This window comes from Trematomus bernacchii, unplaced genomic scaffold (genome assembly GCF_902827165.1).
Source record: "Trematomus bernacchii unplaced genomic scaffold, fTreBer1.1, whole genome shotgun sequence".
Classification (NCBI taxonomy): domain Eukaryota; kingdom Metazoa; phylum Chordata; class Actinopteri; order Perciformes; family Nototheniidae; genus Trematomus; species Trematomus bernacchii.
In genome coordinates, this window is record NW_022987732.1 from 1515654 (window position 1) to 1540248 (window position 24595).

General features: G+C 41.0%; 1 protein-coding gene across 1 annotated transcript in view; it reads left to right on the forward strand.

The window, feature by feature from the left end:
* The first annotated feature begins 307 nt into the window (after positions 1 to 307).
* scap (SREBF chaperone) overlaps positions 308 to 24595 on the forward strand; it is a 36564-nt gene continuing 12276 nt past the window's right edge. The window contains 13 exon segments of the mRNA XM_034145770.1: positions 308 to 508; positions 6721 to 6841; positions 8953 to 9110; positions 10158 to 10378; positions 11421 to 11526; positions 12990 to 13162; positions 14306 to 14432; positions 16754 to 16866; positions 17284 to 17378; positions 19028 to 19126; positions 21779 to 21991; positions 23046 to 23437; positions 24182 to 24331. Coding sequence (XP_034001661.1) covers positions 387 to 508; positions 6721 to 6841; positions 8953 to 9110; positions 10158 to 10378; positions 11421 to 11526; positions 12990 to 13162; positions 14306 to 14432; positions 16754 to 16866; positions 17284 to 17378; positions 19028 to 19126; positions 21779 to 21991; positions 23046 to 23437; positions 24182 to 24331 — 2090 coding nt within the window. The 5' untranslated portion in view covers positions 308 to 386.

The following is a 24595-nucleotide window of genomic DNA, read 5'->3' on the forward strand; positions in this document are numbered from 1 at the left end:
CTTGACAGCGGTTTGTACTACTGGATTAAAAACTTGTCACATGTTCTGAATTGAACAATCAGAACTTTATTTAGCCTCCGTATTGTTTATGGTTGAATGTGGGGCGCGAACATTTTTTAGATTCTTAAGTGGGCCCTGAGTTGAAAGGTTGCTGTACATGTTAAGTTGAATTTGGGTTTGCGGAAACAAAACAGTCACTCCTATACATTGCAGCAACTTTTACATGTGAAAAACAAACCAACCAGTGTGAGTTTTTACATTGTTTTACATAATGTGTTATCTATAACCTGTGAAACTCTCCCCTCAGGTCCCTGGATGCCCCGCGGCGCTCCCTCCTCGGCCGCGCCGTGCGCCCCGATGGCCGGCAGTTGACCCCGTCCCCCAGGATGACGCTGCGCGAGCGGCTGAGAGAGAAGATCTCGGCGGCTTTCTACCGCCATGGGCTGCTCTGCGCCTCCTACCCAGTTCCCATCATCCTCTTCACCTCCGCCAGCATCCTCACCTGCTGGTAGGTGTCCTGTCTTTGTGTTTCTTGACATGGAGGAAAGGTTTTCTTGTTTGGAAATGTTGAGCTTCAGTAGAAAATACAGGTAGTCGTGTTGGAAACCCAGAAAACCATTTGAAACTGGGGATAGGGAGGCGCAATATATTGATATAAGACTAAATATCGCCTTTTTTATGGATATCTTAAAGTCATGTTGCCTTTTTAATGGTTTAAAAGGCTGCATGATAGCAATGTAATTTAATGATCTGATTTTTGTATGTATTCAAGCTGTTCTATTAGTTGCCTCTTCCAACTTATCCTAATAATAGCACCAAAGCACCAATAATCCATCATGCTATATCAATAATGAGGTGTTTGATCAGAAATATTGTGATATTTTATTTTCTTCATATCGTCCAGTTCTAACTGGTTGTGTTCAAAGTAAAATTCAACGCTTTAAGATGCGTCTAAATTGAAAAAAAAAAAGGTAGTTTGCTATTTATAAACATGGGGTTTTGATTCTCTGTGACCAATCAGACTGCAGGGTTTTAAAAGCAGCTTTTCACTTTGAGATTAGATGGTACTAAAAAAGTTCCAGGCAAACTGTACTATCCATATCTTTTTGGAAAACCAAATAAGAGCAAGTCGAGTCAAGATGAGGCATTTAATGTAGAAAGACAGACATTTTTGAGAGGGACTGACGGTGGTTCTGGTGTTGGGATGGATGCATGACTCCAAACAACTAGTGTCTGCTTTAAGCCCCTGACTCAATTAAAACTCAAGTGAAAAGCTGCTCTCCCATGCAGACTGACTGAATTGAAGACAGAGGAGACAAGAAACCAGCTCATCTGATCCGGCCATCTGCACGCACGCACGCACACACACACACACACACACACACAACACACACACACAAAACACAGCCCCCTGGCGACACCACCGTGCAAACATTCCTTTAACACGCACATCTCTACTCTTGCTTAATCTGTGGTCAAAAGAGAGGACACAGGTCAGAGAGTTGGCCTGGCTTCAGCCGCAAAGACATTGTACAACAATCTGAAACACACACATGCACCTGCTGCGTGCCGTCGTCAAACCACCTTACAGTGCGGGGGGGGGGGGAGGTCAAATGGACGGCTGACCACCTCCCGAGGCGTTGGGAAAGAAAAGAGCTTGTCGACGGGGATGTTAAAGGCAGCATTTGAGACGAGGGCTGTGAGAAAATGGCCCTGTGAGAATGGGAGGCCTGTCCCTCCATCTGCCTGTCAGGAGGGGGGCTGGCTCCGCACAAAAGAGGCCTTTGTGGAGGTACAGTGACCCTGCAGAGTGGCGGGGGGGGGGGGGTCGGGTGAGGGAGCGGGGGAGAAAACAGAAAGGGAGAGGAAAGGTTTCCACACAAACTGCATAAAGCACATTCCTAGAAGGGAGATATTTGTTTGTACTAACGATCAGCACAACGTGACTGCGTGGACGGTGATAGTGTTACTGATCAATAACAGTGACTCAGCATAAACTTAATCACCCACTCCTCAGTTTTTAGATCATTTTCCAGACCCTCACAATCTCTCCTAAAGTTAAAACATGATAAAAACTTCATCTTAAACATTTAAACATGTGTTTATTATCAAACAAATGCATTCTCCTCACTCCCAAAACACATCAGAGATGATTATTTTGTAACGTTTTTTTCATGTTTTATTGGACATTTTACCATATATTCTTATGTTTATATCAATATTTCTATTTTATTATATATATTTTTTGGTCATTTAACTTCAAGATCTCATGTTTAGATAAATATTGTATTCAATATTTTACTTATTTTATTCTTAACTGGAGCAATTCTCACAAAACCCACTTTTCGGGATAAATAAATTATTATGTTTCTAAAGATGATTCATTAATGTACCCCCGATGGGTCTAGTAAATCACTTTTTCAATATGAGATTACAAAAGGACTTTTTTATGTGCGCCAGTATGCTACTGAGTGATTCAGGTGGTTTTCAGCTACTGAATAATGTCTTGAAAAGCCTTTCATGGCAGTTTCAGATAACACAAATCAGTCCGCAAAACAATTAGCTCAGTGCAATTTTGCCCTAAAAGTAAACAAGAGCAAAAGGACAGTAAATAGAAATTGTAACATTGTGTGTATTCATCTTGTTTATCAGCAAACAACACTGCAGATTAGATTGTCCTTTATATCAATGTAACACAGGTCAAACACACACACAAGTAGACCTGCTTCATTTTCACATCTCAGCAATGAAAGGGGTATTATTAAAGGTGTAAGCCTCTACGTTTTGGATTTGCACATTTATTTGCGAAATTAGAAAGCTCTTATTACTTCATTTACAAAGTGTCAAAGCTCTTGGTTTGTTCATAGTGCATGCCTTCTGTCTTTTCTATTGTTTAAAATAAAGAAAGGACTAATCGCTTTTCAAAATTCAAGCTTTATCTTGGCATGGAGCCTTTTAAAGAACACATTTGTTTAACAAAATGTTGACCCGACACAAACACCTCCTGTAAATGCTGATAATGTCATCATACGTGACTAATGTCAGTCTGACACCTAGGACGCTAATTCTTCATTGCTAAAAGTTTCCTCTTACCTCTGATTGTGGTTTTAGATGGCTTGTGTACATTCTCACTACTGTTTTTTATATACAGAAACACTGTTTGTAAAAATGTGTAAATGCTTTTTAAGATAGGCTCTTTCCATCTCTCCTACCTTCACTATAAGCTCACCTACCTTCACTATAAGCTCACCTACCTTCACTATAAGCTCACCTACCTGCACTATAAGCTCACCTACCTGCACTATAAGCTCACCTACCTTCACTATAAGCTCACCTACCTTCACTATAAGCTCACCTACCTTCACTATAAGCCAGAGTTCCCGTTAGCCGGTAATTACCGGACTATGACCGGTAAAATATGCTGAAGACCGGCAAATCTAAATCTCTCCGGTCAAAATGTCCGGTCAAAATAATTTCCCTTTAGCACAATGATACTGACGGGATGTCAGGAGAGGGAGAGAGAGCGCTCCGTTTATTATTCCCGTGTTATAAATTACTGTACACTTTTGAATAATGTAGTTCATCTACTAGAATTAGTTTGTTTAATATCGAATCATATCAATTTGTTTAAAAGCTCAATAAATAAGAAGACCTTTGACCGGCACTTTTCTCATTTTGTCCAGAAGATTTCAACTATAACGGACATGTTGACCGGCAAAAAAATATTCTAACGGGAACTCTGCTATAAGCTCACCTACCTTCACTATGAGCTCACCTACCTTCACTATAAGCTCACCTACCTTCACTATGAGCTAACCTACCTTCACTATAAGCTCACCTACCTTCACTATAAGCTCACCTACCTTCACTATAAGCTCACCTACCTTCACTATAAGCTCACCTACCTTCACTATAAGCTCACCTACCTTCACTATAAGCTCACCTACCTTCACTATAAGCTCACCTACCTTCACTATAAGCTCACCTACCTGCACTATAAGCTCACCTACCTTCACTATAAGCTCACCTACCTTCACTATAAGCTCACCTACCTTCACTATGAGCTCACCTACCTTCACTATAAGCTCACCTACCTTCACTATGAGCTCACCTACCTTCACTATAAGCTCACCTACCTTCACTATAAGCTCACCTACCTTCACTATGAGCTAACCTACCTTCACTATGAGCTCACCTACCTTCACTATAAGCTCACCTACCTTCACTATGAGCTCACCTACCTTCACTATAAGCTCACCTACCTTCACTATGAGCTCACCTACCTTCACTATAAGCTCACCTACCTTCACTATAAGCTCACCTACCTTCACTATGAGCTCACCTACCTTCACTATAAGCTCACCTACCTTCACTATAAGCTCACCTACCTTCACTATGAGCTCACCTACCTTCACTATGAGCTCACCTACCTTCACTATGAGCTCACCTACCTTCACTATGAGCTCACCTACCTTCACTATGAGCTCACCTACCTTCACTATGAGCTCACCTACCTTCACTATAAGCTCACCTACCTTCACTATGAGCTCACCTACCTTCACTATGAGCTCACCTACCTTCACTATAAGCTCACCTACCTTCACTATGAGCTCACCTACCTTCACTATGAGCTCACCTACCTTCACTATGAGCTCACCTACCTTCACTATGAGCTCACCTACCTTCACTATGAGCTCACCTACCTTCACTATAAGCTCACCTACCTTCACTATGAGCTCACCTACCTTCACTATGAGCTCACCTACCTTCACTATAAGCTCACCTACCTTCACTATAAGCTCTCCTACCTTCACTATAAGCTCACCTACCTTCACTATAAGCTCACCTACCTTCACTATAAGCTCACCTACCTTCACTATAAGCTCACCTACCTTCACTATAAGCTCACCTACCTTCACTATGAGCTCACCTACCTTCACTATGAGCTCACCTACCTTCACTATGAGCTCACCTACCTTCACTATGAGCTCACCTACCTTCACTATAAGCTCACCTACCTTCACTATAAGCTCACCTACCTTCACTATGAGCTCACCTACCTTCACTATGAGCTCACCTACCTTCACTATGAGCTCACCTACCTTCACTATGAGCTCACCTACCTTCACTATAAGCTCACCTACCTTCACTATGAGCTCACCTACCTTCACTATGAGCTCACCTACCTTCACTATAAGCTCACCTACCTTCACTATAAGCTCTCCTACCTTCACTATGAGCTCACCTACCTTCACTATAAGCTCACCTACCTTCACTATGAGCTCTCCTACCTGCACTATAAGCTCACCTACCTTCACTATGAGCTCACCTACCTTCACTATGAGCTCACCTACCTGCACTATAAGCTCACCTACCTTCACTATAAGCTCACCTACCTGCACTATAAGCTCACCTACCTTCACTATGAGCTCACCTACCTTCACTATGAGCTCACCTACCTGCACTATAAGCTCACCTACCTTCACTATAAGCTCACCTACCTGCACTATAGGCTCACCTACCTGCACTATAAGCTCACCTACCTTCACTATGAGCTCACCTACCTTCACTATGAGCTCACCTACCTTCACTATAAGCTCACCTACCTGCACTATAGGCTCACCTACCTGCACTATAAGCTCACCTACCTTCACTATGAGCTCACCTACCTTCACTATGAGCTCACCTACCTGCACTATAAGCTCACCTACCTTCACTATAAGCTCACCTACCTGCACTATAAGCTCACCTACCTTCACTATAAGCTCACCTACCTTCTCTATAAGCTCACCTACCTTCTCTATAAGCTCACCTACCTTCACTATAAGCTCACCTGTCAGCTAAGTTTTAGGGTTGCTCAACACTACCATCATGTAATGAACAGACAGACAGACCAAGTAATGAGTGGTTTGGTGCTCTGAGGGAAACTTGTTTCATAAAGGAGCCACCCATTGGCAGGAGGAAAGAGGAAGGGGTCTGTCCAAGAAGCACTTAATCACAGGAAAAGCCTGAGGCACTGGTGTCACGTTTTCTTAAAGTGTTGCATAACACACACAGCACACACATGTGTATCGGGTATCTGCTGCTAATAACTGATGTGCAGCCTCACAAACACTAAGGGCTGATCGTGTTTCAAATGATCATACATTTTAGCTGCTTGTAATTCTAAGAAAGAAGCAGATATTTGTTCTAACTACTGCAGGAATCATCTGTTCATTTAAAACAAATAAGTATAAGGCTCAGTGGTTAGAGCTGGCGGCTCTGCTGGCGTAACATTTCAGGCAATATCGCTCTATCTCCACCTGTCACCACTGTATCTCTATTAAAGTCTCTTTCTGGCCCAAAAAAGATCTTTAAAAACAACAAATAATGCTTAGAATCTTTTTAGATTGAAAGTCTTTATTTTCCGTACGCACAAAACCTACATCGTAGTTGTTATACATAGTGTAATAGACATAATGATGCAAAAAGGTTGAAGGAATGAGAAGCCTATAAACATGTAATGTAGAATAAGATAGACAAAATGTGATATTAAAAACTTTAAAGCAGAATAAATACTGTGTACTGTAGTTGTATATAAATAGAGATAATGGTCGTCTGTTGCAGCAATAAGTGAAATATGAGTTTAACTTAAACATTGTTGAAAACATTTCCTCCCGAGAGCTTTAATATTATTTAAAACTTGTGTCTCATATCCGTTTTGTCCCCTTTGTCTCGCAGCTATCCGTTGTTGCGGCTCCCCCTGCCTGGGACGGGTCCCGTTGAGTTCACCACGGGGGGGCGAGACTACAGCGTCCCTTCCCATGAGCCTCAGGGAGACCTCGGAGAGCGGCCCGACTGGGTAAGAGAAGATTTATTTATTTTATTTATTCCACACATGGCAGTTCTTTTAAAACAAAACATGTACACTTATACTGGTTGTTTTTTGTATAGCGCATGGTGGAAAGGAGCAGGGAGCAGAACATCTTATCTTACCTGCCCCTTCGTACAAAGAAAGAACAAAAATGAAATAACCATAAAAACTCAAATAAAAGCAATATTCTTTCAGTCACAGTTGCTCACAAATACTGAAACATACAACCAGAACACAATCAAGTCAACTTCATACTGTCTAATTACAGTATTACACTTTCTTTATACATTTTCTTAAACATAAAAATGTTCTTACAGCTCTTTAAATCATTCGGCAAATAATTCCACTTCTTTGTTCTTTTAGATAAAGCACACGCACGTTTATATATACATCCCAGAATATTCCATTATTCTTATAATGAGACTCGCAAGCACTGTACACAGTACGCACCTAGACATGTTTATAACTATTCATAATTATCTAAGCTACTGCGTGTTTTACTGTGTATTTTTGTTGTTGCCTTGGTCTTGGCAATGTATGTATCATATATTATATCAATATTTAGAAATAAGACTAGATTTATTTCTTATATTTTGGATTTCGTATCAAATGAGTGTCTTTCCCAGGATTTGGAAAGGCTCCATTACAGTCACCTGATGTCATTTTCTCGACATACCAGACTTTTCTATTATTTGTGTTACCCATTTTGTCATTAGATCCACGTATCTTATCTGTATTTATCATTTATTTAATTATTCCATTATCAATAGCAATATATCTGATCCGTGTAAGTCATCTTTATTGATCATGAATTTAATTGTGTAAACACCAGTTGTGAACCCCTATATAATATGATCGCTACATCGATATTGAGGTATTTAATACAAAAATATCGTTATATATTATTTTGTTCATTTTGCCCAGACCTTACTCTAAACTGATCCTCTTCACAACATTGTCCTCCCTCTGAAAGTCTCACACACCTGGACATACTGTAGGCTTACCTGTTACACAACAAAGATGGAAGCTCGTGAATAATGAGAGATGAACACAAAGCAGGGACGCACTCACTTGTCAGCTGTGGTTTTAAATTACAGTGAGCAGGACAACAGGAAACTATACAACACTTTCACTGCCTGAGGTTTAAAAGAACATTAGAGAATATGAACCAGAACCAGAACATTTGATCATAGATCCCGATTCACATACGATCAGACTTCAAGATTTTACTATTAACCTTTAACATCTTACATGGACTAGCACCTCCATATGTATCATCATTAATTACCCAGTGAATATCTACCAGGCGCCCACGATCACATCATTTCAGCCTCCTCTTCGCATCGGTCTTCCTTGTAAACTCATTTCCATCACCTAGTTTCCGTTCAACATTAGCATCACTTCAGTCACATGCTTTTATCACATGGCAATACTTATGTTGATGTATAATGTTTTTAAAATGTTGATGCTATGATGTAGGGCTGTGCGATTATGGCAAAAATCATAATCACGATTATTTTGGTCAATAATTGATATCACGATTATTAAATACGATTATTCATTGACTTTGAAAACATCCATTTATTGAACTTTTAAATACAAATAATAATTTGAGCAGTATCTTTTTAACTGTTGATTTCCCTGAACGTATAATTCAACTGAAAAACCAATACAAAAATAAATGATACATTTATATCTACATTTAAATAAATAATATCAAAATAATAAATACCAATAAACAAGATCAACAAATATTTTGGAGCGCACTTCAACAAGCTACTAAACATATATAAATATGATAAATACAAATACATTTGATCAAATATGTTGCAGTGCACTGTCACAACCGAGCAAAGCAAAATAATTGTTTTTTTCGATGATGTTGTTTTCGTAATTGTGGCAGGCCAAAATCGTAATTGGGATTAAAATACAATTAATTGCACAGCCCTAATATGACGTTTGTATTTTGTTTTTGTCTTTTTGTTTGCTTTGTACAGCCCTTTGAGTCATTTCTTGTGATTTGGGGCTATACTCCATTTTGATTTGATTTGAAAAGCATGAAATGAGTGTGTAACATCTGTGTGTGTGTGTGTGTGTAGTACCGGGGTCCCCCGGTGGCCTACATCCAGCAGGTGTTGGTGAAGGCGGCGGTGTCTCCGTGGGACAGCAGCCTGGTGCCGGTGGACGTGTTTCGGTCTCCGCTGAGTCGAGCCTTCAGCCTGCTGGAGGAGATCCGCAACCACGTGCACTCAGACGGGTAAACACACACACTCACACACTCACACACACACACACACACACACACACTCTCACACACACACACACACACACACACACACACGCACACGCACACGCACGCACACACTCGCACTCACACTCGCACTCGCACAACACGGTGCAACGTTAAATATATTTTGTAAAACCTCAATGAGTGCTTGTACTACAAATATGTGGCTATTATTTTAAACATAATGATTGCTGTCTGCTGCTTATGTTCCTGATTAACCGATTAAAAACCCTCCATTGTTTTTTTTCTTCTAATTGCTCGCTTTATCTGACCAACAATCTGATTGCAGATTCCTCAGGACAATTTTGTTTTGAATTACCTGCAGATTAAAAAAAAAAAAAAAACCCATCATACACAAACTGTTTTGTAACTTTTTTCACGGACAAGGAAAACTTCAATTTAACTGTATATTCATAATAAAGCATTTTACATTCAATAACTTATTTTCCTATCATTTAGTCAAAGAGAAGTCAAACTGAATAATAAGTTGAACAACTAAGTCAATCATGTCCAACTGCCCCCCTTTTTACGATACATGTGTGTCTTTCACCTGTAAAGCACTTTAGTTCTGATTTGTACACCTTCTTGTTTTGCTTGGAAGTTGTACATTACAGTTCATTTAAGTCCATTGAAATAAAGAACATTTGAACAAGAGTGTAATGAGTTACTTGCTGCTGCCCTTGTCTTGTTATTATTCAGTTATGCAGTTGATGGACTAAAGTTACCTCCTCTGCAAATACTAATTACTTGAGGCTCTTTTGTGTTTGAGATTTACTCCTGTCCTCTCACCTCTCTCTCCCCTCCGTCCCCCCCTCTGTCTCTTCTCTGTCTCTTAAGATAAGATAAGAAGTACTTTATTGATCCCAAGTTGGGAAATGTTTGTGTTGCAGCAGCATAAAAAGACATGGCGTTGTACAATAAAATTAGGAGACAAGAAGAAAGAAACTTGTCTTATTTCTTATAAAGACATTTCAACATCTCAATAGCAATAAAACATCTCTCTGTCTCCCCTCTCAGCTCTGGGGTTCGCAGTCTGGAGTCGCTCTGTCTCCAGGTGACCGATCTGTTTCCAGGGTTACGGCGGATGCAGTCGGTGCTGCCGGAGCATGGCTGTTTGCTCGTTTCCCCCGGCAACTACTGGCAGAACCAGCAGGAGCTGTTCGACTCGGACCCCGACCTCCTGAAGACGATCCAGAAACACGAACCCAAAGGCCTCAGCACCTCGGCCACGCTGCGAGGTGAGGAGGAGGAAGAGGAAGAGGGAGATGCATTACCCACAATGCATCTTAATCCTGTTTTTTAAGAGGGTTTAAAATCTTATGCTCTTTGGGGTTTTCCCTTTCCTGTAGTGGGTTATATAGGTTTTTGTGCATGGCTAAAATCCCAAAGTTCCCTCCAGCACATCTTTCATGATATGCTAAGGGGCGGGACATCTTTAACAGTTGACCAATCACAACAGAGCCGGGCCAGCTAACCAATCAGAGCTTTTTTCACAGAGGGTGAAAAGAGGTGCTGCAGCACAGGCAGTATGAGAAAAATAAATACCTTTTTGAACATTAAAGCATGGAGACATGTCACAGTAGAGACACTACATACTGATATGAACCTGAAAATAGTGATGTTGCGTTCGCGAACGATCAGATTCTTTTTATCGTTGGTTCACTGCCTGCCATAAATCCACTTGCCTTTACGGGAACTTGCTTTCCTGAATGCAAATTTGCCATAGATGATGGCATGACGCATGCTGCTGGAGTAGTAGTTTGGCTGGCCGAGAGATTATACATTTTTCTGTGAGTAAAAGTAGATATCTGGCAATACAGTCAATCATTATCCTGGTGATTATTTTGCAGATAAACCTATTAACCCCGCCCCCGCTCTTTTGAACGGCTCTTTTGAACGGCTCTCGGAAAGGAACGGAGCCATACGATACGGCTCCCTTCAGAGAGCCATAATTCCCATCACTACCTGAAAATGAGCCTCATAGGGCCCCTTTTAAACTCACTGACATGGTGGACATCTCCCCTTTCAGCTCAGGTGATTTAAAGGTGGCAGCTTTTTCTGGGTCTGTACTCGGAGACAGTCGGGCTGAAACTGCTTCACACTGAAGGTCAGCCAAACTGTCGACTAATGACTCCAGATCATTCAGAGGCTGCAGTGTGAATATTCAGCCATCTGACTCTCTGTTTGTCAGTGACTTAAAAAGGGAACCTTGTTTGTATTTATAAAGTTAAGTACGTGCTGCACTGTGTTTGATAACATATGTTGTTGTGTGTGTTTTAGACCTGCTGTTTGGCGTCCCTGGGAAGTACACTGGGGTCAGTCACTACAACAGGAAGAGGGTGGTGACGTACACCATCACTATAGTGCTGTCCACCTACGATGCAAGGTGAGTCACATATTCAAATATAGAGGAGAAAATAAAAATACAGTTTTGCTTGAATTTTCTTTTTTTACTTTTTCATATTATGGCACAATTTGTATGATGATTTTCAGCTTGATTGGTGATCACTTTTGGTTTCTGTCCACTCATTTTACACCACATGAGGGTTTATGTTGTGCGTACAGTGACATGGACAGTAACCGACAAATAAATAGAAAGGTTTACACAGTATGGACTATGGTTGCAAAATTCCGGGAATTTTCAAAGATGGAAACTTTCCACTCGAATAAACGGGAATAAACTGGGAATTTTCTAAATTGAAGGTTGGCTCTTTGTAGGGAACTTAAATATAGTTGGGGAAAGTATATTTTAGCATAATCTTGACTAAAACAAACAGATGCCATTCAAGTACACTTGAATAACCATGCCATTCCTCAATCACATCTACATAGCACACTGCTTACTGCATGGCTATTGAGACCACACCCCCTACAGGCACTGTGCATTCCTCCATCACATGCACACATGATTTCTAGAAGTAATATTTAACTCAACATTCATGTTTTTGTTCTTCAATGAAACAAATGATTGTTCAATAAAATAATTAAAACTTGTTCTGTTCTACTTACAAATAAATCTGTTGAAATGTCATGTTTTTTTAATTGTATCATTTTGCATGGATGTTTTCTTATGACAAAACAAAGTGTTTATATTTCTGCTTGCATATGATATAATTCGATTACATTTCTCTCCAGTTAGTTCCCATTATTCCCATGGAAAGTTTCCAATATGGAATATTTCCAAAATTCCCCAGATTAACTTCCCATGGAAATTTACCGGAAATGTTCCGCCCCTTTGCAACCCTAGTATGCAGTAGTTGTCTTTGATTATTCTCTAAAATTAATGAATATGCAATTCCAAACTTCTTTTTAAGAAATGTTACAAACATTTTATGTGTGTGTGTTCAAAAATAGTTAATAGAAACAAAGAAAATAGGCAGAGAAAAAAAAAAGGAAATCAGATCAGCCCATAATAAAAACATTTAGTTTAGTCTCTGCACCAAAATATTAGCGTATCATTATTTTCGCCTTTATCACACCATATAAAGGCAATTGTCATAATGCTACTTCAACTGCACCTGTTGGAATATATTCCTTAGGGACATTCGCTCTACAAATCAATTATAATTATTATAATTGATTTGTTTCTCTTGTAAAGCTGCAGACTGCATTCATTATTGCTGTGGTCACTTACAATGACTTGTGGAGCATATTGGCCCTTTTCCTTCTAATTCATTTAGCTGACTGGTCATATTTAACCTCGGACTGAGCCAACAGGATAGATACAGAAGTGCTGAATTGCTCGACTAAGTAATTGTCTGGAAGCAACTGGATATTATTCATCATTTAATGGAATGCATTTGTAGTGCTGATGATGATCTCTGTGTGTGTGTGTGTGTGTGTGTGTAGGTTCCTGGGCAGCCTGCGGTCCCGTCTGAAACAGCTCCACCCGTCAGCCAACTGCAGCCTGAGAGACGACCACATGGTTCACGTGCATTTCAAAGAGGAGATTGGCATCGCAGAGCTCATCCCGCTCGTCACCACCTACATCATCCTGTTCGCCTACATCTACTTCTCCACACGTCAGTCCCTTTCTATTATATTCTATTTTATTTTATTTACTTGCACTATTTTATCTGTTTTATTGTGACAATAAAAGCCTTGAATCTTGAAATCCCATTCTGCTCCGTCCTGTGTGTCTGGTTCCTCCGTCACTTTTCCTTATCTTGGATTTTTTTTCTTTGTTCAAACACCACTTAAGCTTTGAAACGGGCCGGTGGGTGGGTGGGTGTGTGTGTGTGTGTGTGTGTGTGTGTGTGTGTGTGTGTGTGTGTGTGTGTGTGTGTGTGTGTGTGTGTGTGTGTGTGTGTGTGTGTGTGTGTGTGTGTGTGTGTGTGTGTGTGTGTGTGTGTGTGTGTGTGTGTGTGTGTGTGTGTGTGTGTGTGTGTGTGTGTGTGTGTGTGTGTGTGTGTGTGTGTGTGTGTGTGTGTGTGTGTGTGTGTGTGTGTGTGTGTGTGTGTGTGTGTGTGTGTGTGTGTGTGTGTGTGTGTGTGTGTGTGTGTGTGTGTGTGTGTGTGTGTGTGTGTGTGTGTGTGTGTGTCCTCGTCCTCACACAGGAACATTCACACTGCTGTAAGAATGAACCCATCGAACCCTTCAGCGACTTCCTGAACAAACTTTTGCTCGTTAAACAAACACTTACTCAAAGTACATCACTTAATATCAACTCCCAGGCCCGTTAATTAATTCACGATAGCCACCTTTTTTTAAATTAAAGTCCAAAAGTAAGCTTAAGATTTTTCCTAACTACATTTTTCTTTAATTAAATATGTCTGTATTTTGTTATACATTTTTTTTAGACGTGGAAGCAAAAGTGCTGGCTTTTTATTTTAATTATAAGTCCAATAAAATATGTGCTAGATCTTTAAAATGTAGATATTTTTCTGGATAAACGTTTAAAAAATACTAGCTTGAAAAGTCTGTAGTTCAACGCAAAGTAAAATTGTTATGGACTAATCTTAAGATGTGTTCTCCATTTAAAAAGCTCTCTTGGCTCAAATTCGAGAACTTCACTACCTGGCATACTAAGAAACTTGCATGCCTCTTTTTTACACAGAACTTCCTGGCTGAGATGTTAAATGGTTACAATAGTTATATATATATATATTAGCTATATAGACAGCTCCAGTGTCCTGTCCTCATCTTTTCTCCTCCTCCCCCCTCAGGTAAGATCGACATGGTGAAGTCTAAGTGGGGTCTGGCTCTGGCTGCTGTGGTCACCGTGCTCAGCTCTCTGCTCATGTCGGTGGGACTCTGCACGCTGTTTGGACTCACACCCACGCTCAATGGAGGGTAGGAATGCTGCTTCTGTTTTTAACATCTGTCTGTCAAACAGTATACCTTGAGAAAAGGACAGGAACAGAGATGAATGCTGAGAGTTTGGGGGTATTTTTTGCCCTTAGAAAACAGTTAGTTTCAACTAAGTATCCGAGGCATCAACACATGAGTCTGACAATTATGGATTCAGAAGAAGAAATGCGTTATTAATCTCTGATCGGAAATCTAATGTTCACTGTGTTGTTATATTTACATTACACACACAGGCCTGAAAATAACAGGACCTTTAAACATGCATTAATGGAGTGGTGTCAGAGCGAAGGGGGGCTGACAGTGTTAGGCTCTCAGAGGATTTTGGAGTTTGGTTCACCTCGGATAACTCGGCAGTGCCCAGAGGGAGACCTGGCACCTCTCCAGCTACCAATCCACACTCTGTAATTGGTCTAATTGGGACTTGAACTAACGACCTTCCGGTTCCCAAGCCAAGTCCCTACAGACTAAGCTTTTGCCACCCAGGGGGCCACAGTTTGGGAAAGTTAGAGAGCGTACTACATAACTGTTGGTCCATTACTTTGGTCCAGACTGAAATATCTACCGATCTAAATACCAACCATTCGAAAAAAATGCCATTAAGTTTTGCGCAAACACTCATGTTTCTGAAAGGATGATTTTAACAGATAGCTGTGGTGCCCAGACCATAAATCCTTATAACTGTGAATCCTCAACTCTTCATCCAGTGCAATTATGAAGTCTAAATGTTATTTACGAATAAAAACCTTCAAACTAATTACATTTCCATTAGCATCAGTTTTACAGCAACTGCAACTGTTAGGATGCTAACACGCTGAAGTAAGATGGTAGTCATAATAAACTAATAAACCCCAACATGCTAATGTTAGCATGCATATCCAACCACCTGTGTCATTTATGTCTTTTTCATAGAGAACATTTTATAAAAATCAACTGCTCTGGATACTAGTTGACCAACAAATTGATCTCAAACTTGTATATGTGGAACGTTACAGAAACAAATCTGAATTTGATTCTCAGTGGGAACTTGTTCTTCTGTCCTCGTTATGCGCCGCTGTCGACGTTCAAATATATCCTGTTAATATTTACTGCGGCAGTTACAGCTTCATCATTATCTCTTATCTTATTCCCAGAGAGACAAGGACGGGTCCAACCACACACACACACACACACACACACACACACACACACACAACCACACACACACACACACACACACCACACAACCACACACACACGAAGCACGTTATTGACTCTCCACTTCCTCTGCATTGACTTCACATGGCTTTGCGTTAATGTTTACAGCAGGTGGGTGTAAGGATCTGTGTGTTAGTGGGCGGGGCTTCACCAGGGGGGTGGAGATGTTGTGATATTGACATTTAATGGTTCGTCCAATTGTTTGAGGATTATTAGAAAGCAGTTATCGTGGCGTGACAGCGGCAGAGTGTCCAACAAGTGACCAGGATCCACGCAGCTGTGGGCCGCGTTTCACTCTCTGTGTGTCAAGGTCAACACAACCGAGAGCATGCAAGATACACACTGCTCACTCCACACACTGATATAGTGGAGTGTGTGTGTTTTTATCATGCAAAGTGTTAGAGAGTGTGTCTGATGACTCCTCTGTGACCCACATATATACACGTTACACTATTACTTGAACAATAATCTCTCTGTACAGTACATGTCAACAGAGGAGGAAATTCCCAGCAGTCACATGGCGTATTAATAAGTCATTAAGTGTAAATATTGGCTTGAATAAATGGAATTCAACCCTTCACACACACTTATTTTGGATCCAGCCATGACTCTTGCTCTAACTTATTCTGACACCTTATTGGTTTGCTAATCTTTAAAAAAAGTCAGGTCATGTTTATCCTTTCCAAAAATGATCGCGGTTCACAATATCATCCCGATAATCAATCAAAAAATTGTAAACATACTGGAAGCACTTTAGCTTGCGTCTTGTTAACAAACAAACATTTCAATTGCATGACACATGGGATCTTTAGAAATCATATGGTCTTCCTACATGAATAAAGATTACATTCATAAATACATTAAAACATAGTGAGATCTTTCCACCATGAGACTTGGCTGTATTCTTTTCTTTACTCCGATGATAACGAGCTTAACAACTTCTTCCAAGTCCCTCATGTGAGCTCATTATCACCATTATGTGTTTAATAGAAACTCACTTCAATTTGTTTGTGTCCTTTTTGTTTCTACTGTCCCCTCCGTACACAGAAGAGGGTCCTTTTTAAATGTTTTCTTCTTGAGTTTAAAAGTGTGTTGTCTTCTGTCTCCAGAGAGATTTTCCCGTATCTGGTGGTTGTGATCGGCCTGGAGAACGTCCTGGTTCTCACCAAATCTGTGGTGTCCACCCCCGTCGATCTCGAGGTCAAACTCCGCATCGCTCAGGGTAAGAAAAGTGTGTGTGTGTGTGTGTGTGTGTGTGTGTGTGTGTGTGTGTGTGTGTGTGTGTGTGTGTGTGTGTGTGTGTGTGTGTGTGTGTGTGTGTGTGTGTGTGTGTGTGTGTGTGTGTGTGTGTGTGTGTGTGTGTGTGTGTGTGTGTGTGTGTGTGTGTGTGTGTGTGTGTGTGTGTGTGTGTGTGTGTGTGTGTGTGGTGTGTGTGTGTGTGTGTGTGTGTGTGTGTGTGTGGTGTGTGTGTGTGTGTGTGTGTGTGTGTGTGTGTGTGTGTGTGTGTGTGTGTGTGTGTGTGTGTGTGTGTGTGTGTGTGTGTGTATGTGTGTGTGTGTGTGTGGTGTGTGTGTGTGTGTGTGCCTTGTCCTGTTAGATATATTTTTGTAATGGTGTCATTGTTTATTTTTCTGTGCAGGCCTTAGTAATGAGAGCTGGTCTATCATGAAGAACATGGCCACTGAACTGTGCATCATCCTCATTGGATATTTCACTCTGGTGCCGGCTATCCAGGTAACACAAACACCGTTATATTGTCCCATCTGAAAGAAACATAATGTTGCATAAAAGCACTTAAATGTGTTTTATGTACCGAGGCAGAATATGTTTAATGCAGTACATCAAAACCCCATTACGTTACATATCATTGAGCCGATGCTTTTATCCAAAGCAATCCACAATAAGTGTAATAAACCATGAAGACACACTTTAAGAACTGCAAGAATTCAGCAATCTTATCAGCTGCTGCATAAAGTTAAGAAACTGTAAGGGTTAGTTCTTTTGCACCCTTTTTAAAGTTTTGAAATGCTACGTGCTTTGCCTGTTAATGCTCTGATGTCTCCACTATAACACTGCCCGTCAATATAACATCTGTTCAATATACACTTAAGTGCAATTAACGCTTATTACTTAACAATATATTTACTTGTCAATGTTACCAGCTCCTATGATACTTTAATATATTCACTTATAATTAGAAATACTGCTATTTATTACGTTTTTGCTTATTTGTTTGCATTTTATTTTTTTTAACGTGTGCTTTTTATTTGATATAATAATCTAATCTTTTTGCCTTTTTATCTGCACTAAACCGCAATCTGATAACCCATCTGTTCCGATTGTACCTTGGCAATACAATTCAAATACAATAAATCAATTAAAAAAGTTAATTTTGGCCTTGAAACTAATTCCCCAGCACTTACAAGGGTATGACTTACAAGGGTATGACTTACAAGGGTATGACTTACAAGGGTATGACTTACAAGGGTATGACTTGCTTGAAGTGAATATATCTGCGCTTTCCTTGTTCTTCGGAGTCTGAATCTTTATGGTTTTTGCACTTATTATAAGTCGTATTGAGGATACGTCACCTCCTGACCCAGAAAGCGACGCAGCTTCTGGTCCAGGACCTCGTCATCTCTCGCCTAGACTACTGCAACTCCCTCCTGGCTGTTCTACCTGCATGTGCCATCCGACCTCTGCAGCTCATCCAGAATGCAGCAGCTCGTCTGGTCTTCAACCTTCCTAAATGTTCCCACACCACACCGCTCCTCCGCTCCCTTCACTGGCTTCCAGTAACTGCTAGAATCCACTTCAAGACACCGGTACTTGCGTACCATGCTGTGAATGGATCTGGCCCTTCCTACATCCAGGACATGGTTAAACCATACACCCCAGCACGTGCACTACGCTCTGCATCAGCCAAACGGCTCGCTGCACCCGCACTGCGAGGGGGACCCAAGTTCCCATCAGCAAAAACACGTGGGTTTGCTATCCTGGCTCCAAGATGGTGGAATGAGCTCCCCATTGACATCAGGACAGCAGAAAGCTTACACATCTTCCAGCGCAGACTGAAAACTCATCTCTTTCGACTCCACTTCGAGCGATAGAATTACTAACAAAGCACTTATATACTAACAAAGCACTTATATACTAACAAAGGACTGGCTTATCTAAAGCTAGTTGAGTAGCACTTGAAATGTTTTGGCTCTATGAAACCTGATGTACTTATATGATTCAGTTTTCTTCAAGTTTGTATCTTCTTGGTCGAATGCACTTATTGTAAGTCATATTGAATCAAAACATCAGCCTAATGTAATGTAATGAGCCTTTGCTGCGTTGCTGTGGGACGAATAAAGCATTTCTGATTCTCTCATCTCTAGGAGTTCTGTCTGTTTGCTGTGGTGGGGCTGGTGTCCGACTTCTTCCTGCAGATGTTCTTCTTCACCACGGTGTTATCTATAGACATCCGACGCATGGAGGTGAGAACTTTCCCCTACACATACACTGGGAAAAATGCTGCTCCAAAAACAAGTAAATGTATAATAAAAACAAGGTGTTTTCGCTTTTAATAAGTGAACACATCTGCCAATAGAACAAGTACAAAATGGCTTTATTGAAGTAAAGATGGGATATTTCGATAAATGAGATCTTGTATTTAGCTGGGAAAACTTATTTTGAACTATATTTGACCAGAATTGGGGAATTTGTAACAAAAAAAGACAGAAATGCTTAGACGTATTCAGTTTTCTGATGTTAGTTAGTGGAGATTTTCCTATAAAATAAGATGTTTTTAAGAGACTTTGACTTCAAAAGATGCTTCAGATGCCTTGTCTAAAAACAAGACTTAAGTTATCAAGTCTTATATCAAGTGTAACGACGTATTGTGACTAGAAATTAGACAAATATACTTGGCAAGATTTTACATTTTTGCAGTGTACAGACGCTTTCAATTGCGATTACATTCAACTATTATGAAAAGCATGAATTGGAGCCAACACACACAAGCTCTTCCTCATGAGCAGATTCAGGACACACACACACACACACTCACTCACTCACTCACTCTCACACTCACACTCACACTCACACTCACACTCACACACTCACTCACTACATAGTTTTCAGATTACACTCACACTCGCACTCGCACTCGCACTCGCACTCGCACTCGCACTCGCACTCGCACTCGCACTCGCACTCGCACTCACACACACACTCACTCACTACATAGTTGTCAGATTACAGACACACACACACACACACATACACACACACACACACACTACATCATTTTCAGATTACAGTTTACACACACACACACACACACTCTCACTCACACTCACACTCACTCACACTCACTCACACTCACTCACACTCACTCACACTCGCACTCACACTCACACTCACACACACTCACACTCACACACTCACTCACTACATAGTTTTCAGATTAGTCACACACACACACATACACACACACACACTCACTACATAGTTTTCAGATTACAGTTTTCACACGTGTACTTCAGAATGTACACACACACTGAAACCTTTCATTTGTGTTTAGCTCAGTGCCCCGCTCAATGAGCATTAGCACTATAAGCCCATACGATACAGGAACATATTTTTTCCATCTAATCTCAGAGGACATCAAGTCTCTCCTGTAGTAGAGCCATGCAGACATAAGAAACAAGGATTTAATAGCAAAAAAAAAAATTTCAATTTGTAAAACATGCCATCTTTTATCTTTACGTAATATATCTGCCTGTCCTATCAGAATCACAATACTTTATTTATCGAGAGGGAATTTGGATGTTGTGATAGTTGCTCAATTTTAAAATAAAATACATTTTTATTTATGTTTATCTGCTTATGATGTGCCAATATCATTCAACATTCATAAGTTTCATTGTCATACCAGGGTGTCCGCGGGGTCTTAAAAAGTATTACAAGTTGATAAATCAATTTAGTGAAAATGAAGGCTATTAAAAAGTATTAAACGGCATTTTCCAAGGTATTACATTTTGTAGCTTGTTTTCAATAAGTATATAAATTGTCCAAAGAGGTTGTATTCTACAGTGTGCCTGAATGTAATCATAGCGTAGGTGTGTAGTGTGATTCTGTGTAGTTTATTTATGGCATCCCGTTGGATTTGACGTCATCTGAACAGGACATCGCACGCTCACTGCTTGATAGCGCGCGAAGGTCCGTTTACGCCGGTTGTTAAACAACATCGTTATGGAGAAATGCAAGTCTGCGTCCAAATGGTTGGAAGATAAGGAGGAAGGACAATCAATACTGTATATAGTAAATGTGAGGTAAAGTGTGTCGCCAAGGTAACCGGTTAGAACTCAAAGTGGCGATGAGGTCTTAAAATGTATGGAAAGGGTCTTAAAAAAGGTCTTAAAAAGGTGTTACATTTGACTTCAGGATTCCTGCATATACCCTGAATATGCACAGTAGCTAGAGTTTAGATATGGCAATGAAAATCTTTGGCTCCTCCAACAATCCAAAATAATATATATAAGACACAAACAATATAAAACAGTGCAAGTTCCTGCAGCTAACAATTATTTTCATTATGAATACATCATATGATTTCTTTTTTTAGTGTGTAGTCTTCAACACAATTATCCAGATGTGTAAACTTCCTCTACCCCTTCCACTCCACCTCCTAAAAAAGTGAAATATTCCAATTTTGGTTGGATTTAAAACATGCTCAATGCAAAAATACTTTAATTAAAGGGGATTTGGGCTTTGTGACAGGTGCTACATTTTATAAAGAAATAAAAGATGTATAAATAAATGATCAGATTTTGGTCAGTTTATGATGTCATAACGATGTGTTGGCTTGTGTAACCATTAGCCAATCACCAACCAAGGTAACCCCCCCCACCATTATCACCTGAATCTCCTCCTAGAGCACCATTGTGTTCTTTTTAACCAAATATCTCTTGAGGGGCGTGGGGAGGGGCTCCTTATTTTCATCTAAAGTAACAGACAGAGAATCAGCACTTTGGAAACAGAGGGGATTATGGGTAATGCTGCAATGATCTGTTTGGTGTTTGGAGCCAAAAAACACAGTTATATCCAGATGTGCTAACTTCTTCCCTCCCTCCCTCCCTCCCCAGCTGGCTGATTTGAACCGCCGCCTGCCAGCTGAAGCCGGTCTCCCGCCTCCCAAACCCGGCCCTCTGCGTCCCCGTGAAGCCCCGCCCCCTCCACGGCCCTCCCCCCACACCATCACCCTGCAGACCCCCGCCTTCAGGAACCTGCGGCTCCCCAAGAGGCTGAGGGTCGTCTACTTCCTGGCCCGAACCCGCCTGGCTCAGCGCATCATCATGGTGAGAAGACTCCGAGCAGACTGTATGAATGTGATGTGTTCTGCCTCATGTTGTTATTGTATTCATGTTTCTGTCGTCTTAAGTTTCAGCTTTTGTTCTTTCTTTGTGAAAGGTGCTATACTAAATAAACATCTTATTATTATTATTAAATAAATCTGTGTTTGGCTTACACTCTGCTTTGTCGTAAACCTGTTCCTGTGCTTTCTGCGCCCGGAGTCATTCTCTCAGTAACTACTTTCTCATTGTGTTAATGTCACAAAGCTTGACAGGAACATTGTCTGTAAAATGGTTCAGTGACACATCGGTGTGGCTGCACCCTCAATCTGACCTTCACACGAGGTTAACATGGATAAATAGCTGTGCGATTTGATGGCTTAAAGAAACATTTTGTAACCATTTGATCTGGAAATTCCAGTCTGTACTGTCGCTAAAAGAGAGAATGGTGTCTCGATCAGTCTCTATTCATCTCACAGGAGAACTGAGTAGGGCTTGAGTTGATTTTGGTGAAGCTGGATAGTTTTTTATCGGGTAATCCTTTCAGTTTATTCCACTGATGTCCTTCGCCTCGACTCCCATGGATATGAAAAGTGTTCTGATATGCCATAAAGCTTTACTTGTTTCTAAAGTAACCATCATGAATATTTACATCAGCGAAGTGAGTTGTAGTGATGCTAAAAAAAGAGAACTATCATTTGAGATTAAGTGTTGATTGAGTGTTTATCTGCTGGTTATCGTACGCTGTGAGAATCCATGTGAATAATTGGTTTGTTGTGACAGTTGGTAAAAGAGAGATAAGTTATTATGACAAAAGAAAAATGTCTGCTGATTGAACACTGTGTTCAATTAACCATTCATGCAAAGAAAGAGAGAAATTCCTTTTGAAAAAACTGCACTGAAGGTGGAAACATGTATCTACTTAAACACACACATATACATACATACATATATAGAAACATGTACGTACACATACATACATACACACATATACACATACACCCATATATGCATACATACCCACATGTATTAATATTATTGTTATTATCTTCCTCTCCAGGTGGGCACGGTGATCTGGATCGGCATCCTGGTCTACACCGACCCGGCTGGGATCAGAACCTACCTGGCTGCTCAGGTGTCGGAGCAGAGCCCTCTGGGAGACCCCGGAGGAGGCGCTCTGCCCCCCCACCTGGGCGGGGCCCCTGTGTTTCGTGGAGTCGACCCCACCAGCACCCTCAGCATCCACCCTGCTCCAGATCCAACCCCCTTACCTGACAACCACTCACAGGGCCACCACGATGGGGCTGGCAGGGCGGGGCCCCTCCCCCAGCCGCCCCCCCCCGCGGTGCCTCAGATCACCTGGGGACCCGAGGACCAGGAGGGCTGGAGGAGGCTCTCCTTCAGACACTGGCCCTCGCTCTTCAGCTACTACAACATCACGCTGGCCAAGAGGTGAGTCACTCAGGAGGGACACATGGTCAGGATGTTGTTCTTTACACACTACACTCAGTTATTTGTTATTATAAAATGCATATTATAGATCTTTAGGAGTTACATTTCCATGTTGTTTTTGATTATAAACCCTGTGGAGGTATCAGAATCAGAATACCTGTATTAGTCCCACAGAGGGGAAATGTACGTTGTTACAGCGAAAAGAGCAAAGGCAGCTTAATGTTAAGCATGCTCAGTACGTGGCCATGTATTCAGAACTTAGCCTTTAAACCAGCAATTCCCCGACTGCAATGACAGTGTGAAAAGATGGAGAGAGTGCAGATGCTGACTCTTGTAGAAGTCTCCGAAAGGCCACACAGTTGAGTACAAAAACAAGTTTGGATATTGGCCTTCTTAAAAAAAAATTAAAATAAACATATTTGTTTCATTTTGTCAAATATAAAAAAAATAAAAAAAAGTTCTTTACAAAGGTTTTAATTTAGCATTTGTTATCGTACTTTCAGTTTGTATGTAGGATTTGAGAACTACACATTTAAAAAATCATCAGTAGTATTACCATTTATTCTTGCCACATGAAACGGCAGCTCTCAGCGTTTGGCTTTAAACATGGTGGAGTGAAAGCCAAACGCACACTTTGTATTCACCCATTTTCTGTAAACCTTTTATATGAAAAGGAGCGTTGGCCAGTTTTGGACCTGATCAGGTTTTGTGATATCTCGTTAATTACTGGGCGTTCTGTTGCAGGTACATCAGCATCCTGCCCGTCATTCCCGTCACGGTTCACCTCAGCCCTCAGGAGGCCATCGAGACGCGGCACCCTCAGGACACGAGGCACCCCCCCCCCTCCATTCCCAAGGTCTCTGCAGACCTACAGACGGACCTCACCCTCTACAAGTTAGTACACACACACACACTGACACACAGACACACAGTCTGACACAGAGTCTGACACATACTCTGACACTGACACACCCACACTGACACACACTCTGACACACAGTCTGACACACAGTCTGACACTGACACACGCACTGACACACATTCTGACACTGACACACACTCTGATACTGACACACACACACACACACACACACACACACACACACACACACACACACACACAGACACTCACACACACTCTGACACACACACTGACAC